This window comes from Toxotes jaculatrix, chromosome 9, assembly GCF_017976425.1.
Source record: "Toxotes jaculatrix isolate fToxJac2 chromosome 9, fToxJac2.pri, whole genome shotgun sequence".
Lineage (NCBI taxonomy): Eukaryota > Metazoa > Chordata > Actinopteri > Toxotidae > Toxotes > Toxotes jaculatrix.
The window spans coordinates 12,338,221-12,349,984 of NC_054402.1; the positions used below are offsets into that span (position 1 = coordinate 12,338,221).

General features: G+C 42.2%; 1 protein-coding gene across 1 annotated transcript; it reads right to left on the reverse strand.

The window, feature by feature from the left end:
- Positions 1–6,223: 6,223 nt before the first annotated feature.
- On the reverse strand, positions 6,224–11,529 carry LOC121187373 (multiple epidermal growth factor-like domains protein 6). The gene is made up of 12 exons (XM_041046580.1): positions 11,506–11,529; positions 10,925–11,045; positions 10,433–10,583; positions 10,105–10,244; positions 9,743–9,889; positions 9,248–9,376; positions 8,684–8,839; positions 7,479–7,595; positions 7,218–7,379; positions 6,836–7,054; positions 6,353–6,523; positions 6,224–6,282 (listed from the first exon to the last, which is right to left on the reverse strand). Exons 2-12 carry the CDS (start codon positions 11,034–11,036, stop codon positions 6,224–6,226), a joined length of 1,563 nt encoding a protein of 520 aa, XP_040902514.1. The 5' UTR covers positions 11,037–11,045; positions 11,506–11,529.
- Between the last annotated feature and the right edge of the window lie 235 nt (positions 11,530–11,764).

The window sequence follows — 11,764 nt, forward strand, 5'->3', positions numbered from 1 at the left end:
GACAGACCAGACTGAGAGCAGAACATTCCTGCAGGAAATGCAGAGAGAATATGTAGCAGGCAGGACAACCAGAGGACATATTTAGAATATTTGAAACACGTTGACCTTTTTTAGGGTTTAGGTTATGACAACGTAGAACAAAACACTAATCCTTTCCATACCTGCAGGGCAGAGCAGGCAGGCATCAGGAACAGAGGCTCCAAGCTGGCTCTGCACAGTGCCAGGTGGGCATGGAAACTCCAGTCCTAGGGTCAATCCTGGAGGACAGTAGTATCCAAGGGGACACAGTGCAGGCTGTACAGTACCTTCAACTGAGCCCCACCAAGCAGGATTAATAAGCACAAGTGATCTGATGAGGCTTTTTCACAACTTTCGAGAGTCTAATGTCTTTGACTTTGAAAAGATACAGTGGCATAGATAAAGAAATTAACTCTGACATTGTAAAATCAGTTGTCAGTTAGATGAGAAGACATAAAGAGAGGTGTGACTTCCATTAGCTGTCCCCGTTTTCCATCAAGGTGTATCAGCTCTGCTTCAATTAGTAAAACCTTCCTAGATTGACTTTGGGAGATCCCCACAGACTGAGTGATAATTTGTCGCTTTCATTAAACAGAGAGGGGCTGTTGGTGGCTACCTAGCAACATGTCTGTGATCATAGCTGTACCCCTCATTAAAAATAACTTATTAAAAACATGTCTTGTGGCTGTCTTGCACGCTAATCTATTCTGACTGCTGCTGAAGAGTAAATTCTAATATCTAGCCCCCCGTGAATGAATTCCCAGATCATTGTTGAATCTTGAATGTAGAAAAAAAAAAACAAAAAAAACAAAAGCAGCTCTTGCTGAAGATAGCTCTTGGACAATCTATGCTTCCTACCTTGACAGTAGAATCCAGGGGTACAAATAGTGCAGTTATCCTGATGTGTGTTCCCTGCTTCAGAGCTAAATGTTCCTACAGGACAGGGAATGGGAACTGGTGTTCCATTGGGGCAGAAGAAACCAGCTGGACACAGAGTCTGATTTGCTCTGATAGAGCCCCAGTCGCAATAAAACCCTGCCCAGCAATTACCTAGAAAACAACAGGGAAAACAAAGCACATTATCTCTAAAATTCATCAGTTCAGCAGAAATTGCATTCAAAAATGGGAAAGTATTGAGAACTGTAAATATTAATCTCATCACTCAAGGACTTTTCCTGTGTTGTATCCCACCTACCAGTTCTTTGCCCCTGTTGGCAGAAAATCCCAGGTGGACAAAGAGATCCAGTCCTGTTGTCAGTTGGGTTCGGCATCGTGGCACCCATCAGACAAAGAAACCCAGACGCACATGATCCAGATGGCTCAACCAAACCTTCGGACCCACAGAATTGACCGGCTGGACACACTAGGCACTCAGCTGTAATCACAGATCGGCAGCTTTGACTTCAGTCCTAAAAGCAAAACAAGCTTCCTGCCAGGTGCCATCACTCAACACATCTCTGAGACAGCTGCACACTGCTGTGTGTCAGTGCAAGCTAAATTAAGGAAAACTTTTTCAAGAAAAATAAACTTTTATTTTGCAAGACTTGAAACGGTTTTATTCTTTTGTAGACAAATCAGATTATGTCACCTGTTCTTTCCCTTTTGTATGAGGGAAAATCAAATTTGAATAACCAATAGTTGATTGAAGTGCTCACCACAAAGCATCTGTCTTACTCGCTTAAAAGGTGTTCAGATTATAGTTTTTTAACCTGCCAATAGTGCAATTTAATTCAATTTGTTCCCTTTTTTTCCCCACAGAGGTTCTCGGTTTTTACCTGTTGTGGTGAGACCCTGGCTAGGGCTGTAGGTGCCTCTGGGGCAGGGGAGAGGCTGGCTATTTGGACGGCCCTTGGGGCAGATGTAGCCAGCCGGGCAGAGCAGAGGGCTGGCGAATCCAGTGGAGCTCCCCCTGGTGGGGCTGGGACTCAGTGACTGGCAGAAGTACCCAGGAGGACAGGGATTACACTCTTTCTGGCCTGATAAATCCTGAAACCAGCCTGGCAAAGACATTCAAACTGTGAGGACATCTTCAGAGAGGGCAGAAGAATTCGTACAGTACAAAGACAAGTCAATTTTGCAGTTAATTTAATATAACGTCTTGTTTACCAAGAGGGCAAGGCTTGCAGTCATCTTTGCCTTTCCCTCCGGTCTCATTTTGATAAGAGCCAGCTGGGCAGGGTGAGGGTACACTGCTGCCCTCTGCACAGTAGTGGCCTGCAGGACAAACACTTCCTGATGCACTTGACATAGGAATAGCAGTCTGGGATCCTTCTAGACAGTAGAAACCTGGGGAGAAACACTTCAGTAAAATGCTTGCAAAGCGACTCATTCATTTCAAGTAGGACAATGCATCACACTAACATAACTAAAATTCTTCTTCTTTTCTTTCTTACCTGGCAGGCAGGGTCCAGAGACGGCAGAGAGGCCGGTCTCTGAGCAGTAGAAGCCAGGACTGCAGCTGCGGCACTGAGACTCATCTACAAGCCCACTCTGCTCGCTGTCAGAATATGTGAGGATTTTAATAACTGCAAACCACAGTAGCAGTTAAGTGATTTCACATAATTTGGATAACAATTGCTCAGTATTGCATCACAGAGAGCACACTCTGCCACTACCTAAAATTATTTCAGAGGATAACTCTCTCTCCAGAGTCATCACACTGTTGTTTTTTTACACTAATAAAGCAATAAATTAAACAAGGGTTATGTCTTTTAGTTTCTGTGGAGATGATTACATTTTTTACAGTTTCAAATATTACTACATAAAGAACAATGTTTAGACAGGACGTATGATAGTACTGTAATTTTTGGTTTTGGAGTTCAAATCTTCTCTCCTACAAATATTTTGCTTCATGGCAATGAGAAGAAACAAGGGAGCTGTAAGTCAAAAAAATACAGTATATACACTCACTGAGCACTTTATTAGAAACACCCATATACCTGCTTATTCACATCATCTGCAGAAATGATATGATTCAGTCATGACAGCATGAACCAGAAAAGAATATTTCCAACATCTTGTAGAATCAGTGCCACAGAACTGAGGCTGTTTTGAGAGCAAAGAGATGAACTACCCAGTATCAGTATGGTGCTCAGTGAGTATATATAGTAGAGTATTTAGAAATAAAGTAGGATATGCACCTGAATGTTCCCTTTGGGCATGGTTTTGGTACAGAGGTCCCCACAGAGCAGTAAAAGCCAGAAGGGCATGGGAATCCAGTCAGAGCATCTAATGGCGAAGGTTCAGAGGCTCTCCCAACACATACAAACCCTGCTGCACACGGCCCACTGGGGAAAGTCCTCCCTTAAAACAAATGTGATTCAAGTAAGGATTTTATCACCCTAATAACAGAGCAGCTATTTACTTCTGATTGTTTCTTCAATATGCCACTACATTTAAACAGCAGCTGTCAGCAAGATAGATGTTTGTGAGACATACAAAACAAGCAAACTGATAGGGGTCAGGGGAGTGGATGCATTGTACCTGTTCCTTTACAATACATCCCAGGGTCACATGGCGCGCACTGCCATTCCTCATCCAATCCTGACATGTTTCCATAGGTCCCTGCTGGACAGGGATGCTGATTTGCTGATCCACTGGGACAATAAAATCCTCTCTCACAGAGAAGAGGGAGGGCCACCCCTAATGTGCAAACACAGAGTTAAAAATAAAAAAAAAACAAAAAGCATTTCCATTACTTATAAAAGTGACCATGGTTTAATGGTTGATGACATTTATGTTCCAAGCTGTTAAATGCTTAGTCACCCAGTAATTTGTCCACCCATCAGCTTTACCTTGATCTTGACAATAGAAACCAGCAGGGCATGTCTCGCAGCTGCCCTGGCCTTGTCTGAGCTGGTAGCTGCCTGGAAGGCAGGCTGTCTGACTGACACTGCCCTGAAGCAACCATTTAATTGATTTTATTAGACTTTATATCTAGGGAATGACATCCATCATCAGTAAAATTCATGGTGTAACAATAACAGTGGCGACAGACATAGCACAGGAAGAAGACTGAGACAGCTGAGAAAAATAGGAAGAAAACATCAATTAATGTAGTAAGTGTAGTATGGAGCAATACACTTGTCATGGCAGAATAACAACCACAGCTGAGGAGGAAGACTCATGCCGAGACATGACATACAATATTCAGCAATGATGACTGACAATAGCTTGAAGACTAATGCTGCATGGCTGACCTTCTCACAATAATGTCCCACTGAGCAGACATGTTGTTGTGGTCTCTCAGAGCTCTGTCCCTCAGGACAGTAGTAGCCTTCTGCACACTGGCCACTCGGCTCAGCTCTGCCTCTCTGGTGGCAGTAGTGACCTGGAGGACACAGCTGGCAAGTCTCGACCGTAGAGCCACCAAGGGAACCTGGCAGATAAAGAACACAGTACACATATGAACTGGAAATTAATTCATGAAAAGTTTTGAATTGTTTGTGGTTTTATCTATACACCCCTGTGGACAAAAAGTTTGATGACTTGCAAAGGAAAAAAAAAAACAAATCACACTGTAAGTTGAGGTAATAAAGCATTAAAATAGATAATGTTAATTCAAAGAAAAGTACATACCTATTCCCTCATCAGTTTCTAATTCATAACCATGCAAAAGGAGCTACAGCCTATTTTAATAGGATTCTAGTTGTCAGCCGCGAGACAAGAATACAATTACACGATTAAACCACTTTGTGACTGAAATTATTCATAAGCGCCCAAGGGAGAGAACAAGGCTTCAGTATAAGTTCATGTTTCTCTGCATCACTGAACTGCAAAGATAGACACCAGTTCATGTAAGGACATTAGTGGGGAAAAACTGACAATGTGTGTAACAAAGAGGATTACGTGTTGTATTTCTCAGTTTAGAATTGTGTCTGATTACTCATTCATCATTAATTCAGGAACAAAAAAAAGGCAGGGGATTACTGACTTGACTCTTTTTTTCAAAGGATATAACACAAAGTGTCTTTGGATTATTTAACAGTTCACAAAAATCAAACAATAATGAGATGAAGCTATGATCAAAGAGCAATATATCTCACTTTTTATGGTTCCAAGAGGGCAGGGCAGCGGAAAAGGAGTTCCAAGGGGGCAGTAGTGTCCTGTGGGGCAGGTGGTGGCATGGGGGTCTAAAGAGCCTTTTGGGCAGTAATAGCCTGCAGCACAGGGCCCTGCCGGGGCATCTAGACCTGTCTGGTTACAGTAAGAGCCAGCATCACAGGGTTGGGGGTAGGCAGAGCCCAAGGGACAATAGAAACCTGAAAAAAAATCCACAAAAAATATCACAAATAAACTTCAGCAAGACCAAAAGTCCAACCAGAAGGATTACCTCTAGAGATAGAGGATTTTCTCAAACCACAAACTTTTTATTCCCACCGTCTTATTTTCTGCTTCTATTTACAGTTAACGGCAGTAATTGCTTTGAGAGAATTTTATGCCCTGCTGGACCGACATCAGCTTTTATTTCAGTGCTGCTGTTTTATGCACACGCACCACACAACTATCTCCAAGAACTTCAGCATACAATTTCATGACAGAGTAACTGACAAAGTCTTTACTGTGAGTCTTTTTTTTTATAAAACTAACGGTAAAAGGAAAGAAATTGGGCATTCATTCTCCAAACCACCTTGGCCTAACTTGATACAAATTGACTAAAAATATTATAAGTGTCCACATAAAACCAAGATGGAGTGGTATCAAAGCTGGAATATGCAACACACATCAGACAAAATCAGTCAAATGTCACAGTAATTATAGTAAGGAAGATAACATATATGCCTGAGGGTACGAACAAAGTATCACATCCAGTACACGACTTCACTGTAAGGATTTACCCACCCCTAGGGCATATATCTCCTCTGTAGGTGGAACATACATAATGTGGACTCTTGAGACGTGGCGGTGAGTCAGTCACAGTATGGTCTGAGTCTCCCTGTGGCACCGTTACCACTTCGATCCCCCCAGCATCTCTCCCTATAAGAACATGGCAGATAAAACATGAAGGATATCTCAGTTAATATCTTTGTCTCACAGACAGGAAAGCAAAGAGGAGCCTCTCTTCTCTTTTTACATGCTGATTTAACAGTTTTGACTGTCGAGGGAACAACATCTTTGTACAGTGTAACACTGTAAGGCAATGATTAATTGCAGTATACTTTGGAGGAAGGTCAAACTCAAAAGCTGTCGCTTTGAGGGACATTTATCACGACACATAAGGCTCTGTACTGTGCTTGAGCAGTTTGAAGAAACTGATGTCCTGGCCTTTCATTGGAGCATTAATTTTGTTAATAGAAAATGAAGAAAAACTTTTTTTTTTTTTTTTTTTTTTTACCAGAATTACTGGAGTTATTGAAGCAGGACAGATTGTGCATCCAGAAGGCAGTGTCTGTCTTCATGGTATAAACTTCCAGTATTTCCTGAAGACAGCTGAACAAAGAGAAGTTGGCTCGAGGTGTGGGACTATCTGCACCTCCAGAACAGAAGAAACCTGGAAAACACAGACCTAAAACAAGGAGGTGTTAATAAAGCGTTGCAAGCAATGATTGATTATATATCATGTGTGATCTTAGCCTGATAACCTGACTAAATTTCCATTTAGTTTCACTATATTGTTGAATATTTGAATCCCGGAAAAAAAAAAGAAAAAAAAAAAAAGATACACATTTGAGCAGCAATTCAGAGTCTAGAACTTGACCTGACCCTGTGCTTAGTTGCAATTTACAGCTAAAACATCAAATGTTGTGGAATATACACTCATTGATGAATGATAAGCGAGACAGTCCTTAACTAATGGAAACCTGGTGAAATCTCCCACCTGTGGGCTGCGAGGCTCCAGGTCTGAGGCAGTATTTCCCTAGGGGGCAAGGGTGGCAGTGAGAGGGGGAGGAAGCTCCAGGCTCTGGGAGAAAGCTGCCAACTGGACAGGGTTTTGGTGACCCACTGCCCTGAGGACAGTAGTGTCCTTTGGGACAAACATCTCCATAAGGCTGGGAGACAGGAGAAGACTCGGTGGACCCCAGAGAACAAAAATGTCCTGTTGTAGACAATGCAGTTAGACATCTCACTGAGGACATTGGAATATTGTAAGTAGTATGAGTATGAGGAAAGACAGAGAAATACAGTAGAGGGAAATATACTCTTTTACTGTAGCTCAGTTCTCTGACATTATTTCCCAGGGTGATACTGAACTGTCAAACCTTGGCTGCAGGGTCCAGATGGCTCTGTCAGAGCGCTGCTGTTACAGAAGGAGCCAGGAGGGCAGGAGGAACAGTCACTGAGGGACGTCCTGCCAGCTGATGGACTGACACTGCCCATCGGACACGGAAACGGCACAGATGAACCCTCCATACAGTAGAAACCTGGGCAAGGTGGTGTGTCTCATTTTATATTAACTTTCGGGTCACCTTTGTTCCTTTGTGTACAGTTTACTGTCTACAAATGTGTTTTTTTTTAATTACCTGGTGGGCAGCTGTCACAAGTTGACTGTCCAGATGAAGACTGAAAAGTGCCAGGGCTACAGATGGCTGGTTCAGCACTACCATGTGGGCACGCATGTCCAGGTGGGCACTGACATCCTGTGACGGTCAGATAAAGAAAAGTTCAGACTCTCATGTGGTGTCTCCTTGTTTACAATGAAAACAAGAGTAATGTACACAGAAAATACAGTGCTAATATAATTTTTCCATTATTTATGAAAGAAAGCATAGCTGGTTTATTTCCCTATGCACACAGTGGTACCATGGAAACAAAGCAATGAAGAAGACAGTGACTCTGAGCAGCGATCTGCCTGTACGAAAATCCTGTGGGAGGCAAGGAGAAGAGAAAGCAGGCTCAGTAGCAGGTGCCCCAACTCTGACAGCAGCAAGCTGAAGACTATTTATAGGTTCTGGGCCATTTCATGCTCAAATTAGCAAAATGTCTTCTCAATAAAAGGCGAAAAGGGAACGAGGATGCCTTTCAAAGAATCTCTAGGTGTGCGTGTAATATTAGAGGAGAAGGAAAGCTCATCTGAGGCATAAAATGACCTCAATGGTTCATACAGAGTTAGATTGGTCAGGTAACGGATGAGTTCTGCTTCACACTCACCCCACAAGTTATAGGATCAGTTACTACACCAATTACAGCACAACTGTATTTAGAGGGCAAATAAAAACAACAACAGAATCAAACACCTAATTTAAAAAAAAAAAAAAAAAAGTCTCTAAAGTAACATGACAGTTAAAAACAAAGCTACAAGGGAGGGTTTGAAATGCCTGCAACCTACAAAATGATCAAGGAAAACTTTGTTAGTTATGGTGACAAGACAACATATTTTATAACTAGTGGTATGCTGAAACTGACCAAAGATACAGCTGTCCAATGAAAATATCTCCAATGCTAGTCATTTTTAGTTTTTCAAATAAACTTAAGTATTACAAGTTCTTTTTTTTTTTTTAACTGTATTTTGGCCATTCCTATATATATATGTCACACTACTAGACAATAGTAAGTAAAGTTTGGTCTTCTGAACCAGCTTCATCACGTGAACATTTTGGCCAACTATTTGAAAACCAGACTCACTATATGTGATCAGACACCGGGAGAGAAAAAAAGAGCAAAAGAAAATAATGAAGTGCAAAGATTACCGTGAGCCTGAGCTGACCCCTGATGATGGGTAATGTACCTGGCTGATGTCCAGAACTTGATCCTGGTGGACAGAACCACCCCGGGGGGCAGAGGAGGTCAGCAGAGATCTGAGCCCATGAGGGGCAGTAAGAACCCGGGTAACAAGATTCACAGTCAGCCTCAGACTCAGCTGCAGACTTCCCCAGGAAAGTGCCTATACGGAGGAGACAAATTATCATGCGAGTAAAAATAACTTCTCCTACACACAACCACACACACCCACAGAGAGGGAGAGAAATAAAATAACATGGCATAAGAGTGTCATGTGTGCACACCAAAGATGGCTCTGTTTAATTCACTGGGTTAAGTAGCTAGTGGACCATGTTGGCAGTTTTATTGGTCTCCCATTAGGTTTTACAACGCCCTCTAAAGTTCTGGATACATTAAGCACTTCATGGCACTGTACTCAGAAAGCAGCGTAAGAAAAAGCAAGAGCGCCAGACACAGAGCTCTTTCAGGGAAATTACAAGGGACAAATATACTTCTGTTCTCCAATACATTCATAATACATCCTAATTTTTACTTCTTTCAAAGCTCTGTCTGGATATTTTTTTTTTTTCACCTGGAGGACAGGGGCTTGGCTTTGCACTCCCTCTAGGACAATAGTGACCTGCAGGACACACATCACCATGGAACTGACCCAGGTTTGAACTGCCAGGAAGTGGGGATGGAGACGTGGTATCTCCTGTAACTGAGACAATAGACCTTTATTGGATGTCATTATTCATTAGGTTAGCAAGTGAACTAAAAGGCCAGAGCCATTTTCTGCAACCGGAGGAAGAAAAGTACTACTAAGAGAAAGCAGTGGAGACTGGTAAATGTTCTGCAGAGACCTCTCCAGCACTGTGGAGTCAAAGGCCATAAAAATATTAAATAAGGACAAAAGTGCAGTGACAGGAAAATGGTGCACAGCACAGTATTTTTCAAACTTGTGTCAGATTATCCAATTATCCAATTTTTTTTAATACTACAAATACCATTTCTAACATAAGCAGTTTTGCATGTTGCCATGCATTATTAACACTACATGAAGGGCAAGAAGAAGCATAACATTTACCTGTCATATTACCCCAAGGTGTGGCTGTTCTGGATCCTTCTCTGCAGTAGTAGCCAGGGTTGCAGGGCCCAGATGGGGAAGAGAGACCCACCTCCGCGCAGTAATGGCCAGGCAAACAGGGCCGACAGGCTTCTATAGAAACTGCCCCTGATAAACCAAGAACACAGCTCATATCTAATGTGAAAGGATAAACCGGAAATGAAATACAGTTACCGTAAAATGAAATATTTCCACTTCACTTGTTTTAAGTAACAAATTCTATCATTACAAAAAGGCACACTTAACACCATCAATTACCTCAGTTAAGTTAGTATATTATGTTAAAATGTCACAAACAGTGTATCTGTAGAATTATATGTCACCATCTATCGAGCTGAAGGTGCCTGCAGGGCAGGGAGCCATATAGGTGATACCCTGGGGGCAGTAGGACCCTGCAGAGCAGCGGCCTCCTGTTGGGCCCTCCTCTGGCTGGGCAGAAACAGAACCATGGATACAGAGGTAACTAGGGACAGAGGCGATTGGGAGGGGGATGTAGGAAGTGATAGATGAGAAAGACAGAGGGAGAGACAGAGCATAAGAGAGGTTTAATTATAGACATGGGAGACAGAATTAAACACAAACAGGATGTCATATCTTTCATAGTCTGTCTGTGAACATGATGAAGTATGTGTTCATTTTTCCTGTGTTTACCCAGGAGAGCAGACCCCAGTGGGAGCAGCCAGTCCAGAGGAACTGCAGTATCTCCCCGGAGGACAGAGCTCACAGCCCGACTTATTGGACAACCCCATCTGCCTGCTGAAGGCACCAGCTGGGCATGGGAATGCAACACCAGACTGTGTTCCTGTAGATTAATAGCATATAATATCTACAGATGGTCCTGGACTAAACATCACAGAGCAGTTTGTGAGGAGCATCCTTATCTTGATTATGCTCTGTAATGGCCATTTGCATAATTAGAAAGCCATTTAGTTTTACAGCCACTTCTTTGGGAGTACACACAAAACAAGAGCACAATTCAACAATATTTTGGATGCAGTACAACACATTATTAGTAAATTAATCAAACTCACTGAGCCTGCATCATTCATTGTGTCCCACACATATTCATATCTGATAACATGATTTGATAACATTGTATATTTGTCATGAGTGTGTTAGAATAGCTGCACTACTGCATCCTACCTGGTGGGCAGTAGTGTCCTTTAGGACACAGCATGGGAGTGTGAGTCCCAGACACATGCCCAGTGTCAGCATCCACTGAGCCAGCGCAGTAAAATCCTGCTGGACATTTCATACACTCTGCCTGTGGAGGGGTAAATTACGCACATAAATGTTTCTACACAGTACAAATACAAAACTATGGCAACAGATGTTCATTGATATTGCCAGATATGATCATTTTAGATACTTGTGTTGGAGGTGATAAAATCTAAATTACAAACTGTTTACAGAACACACAGATGTTGAAAAAGACAGGCCAGGTTGAATATTATCTCTTTGCTTCCAGGAAGAGCCATAACAATAGATTAAGAACTCATCTTTTATAGGATCGTGTACAGTTAGTCAATAGTGTTATTTTAGATCCAGTTTTAGAGCAAATGGTTTATAGGCATTCATAAATAATTTTTCATTCCAGTTTATCAAGCCAAATGCTGTCTAAGACAGTTCCTGAAGGTTATTTAAAATGCATTAGGTGCACCATGCATTTGGGGACTGCAGAACTTATCACAATATTAGTAGATTATTCTGCTTATCTTCCTCACCTGTCCTGATAAATCCTGGTAGGTCCCTGGTAAGCAGGGTACCTGCCTATCAGATCCTGGTGGGCACATGTTTCCAGGTGAGCAGGGTATAGGGGCCTTCTGGCTGGGGTTTCCTCTGCCTGGGCAGTAAGAGCCAGCTGGACAGATATGAGAAGGGAAAGAGAGCCCTCTGGTGACACACAGGAAACCTACAAAAAAAAAAATATATATATATACTGTTAAAGAAGTAATTGTGCAAGGGGATTGAACCAAGTTATGT

Excerpts from the sequence above, each read along its gene's own strand:
- LOC121187373 (XM_041046580.1), bottom strand. The coding sequence starts at position 11,036 with ATGAAATGTCCAGCAGGATTTTACTGCGCTGGCTCAGTGGATGCTGAC. Across the intron at positions 10,584-10,924 it reads AGGACACTACTGCCCACCAG|GAACACAGTCTGGTGTTGCA; the intron begins GTAGGATGCAGT and ends ATTAATCTACAG. Across the intron at positions 6,524-6,835 it reads TGGAGCCTCGCAGCCCACAG|GTCTGTGTTTTCCAGGTTTC; the intron begins GTGGGAGATTTC and ends TCCTTGTTTTAG.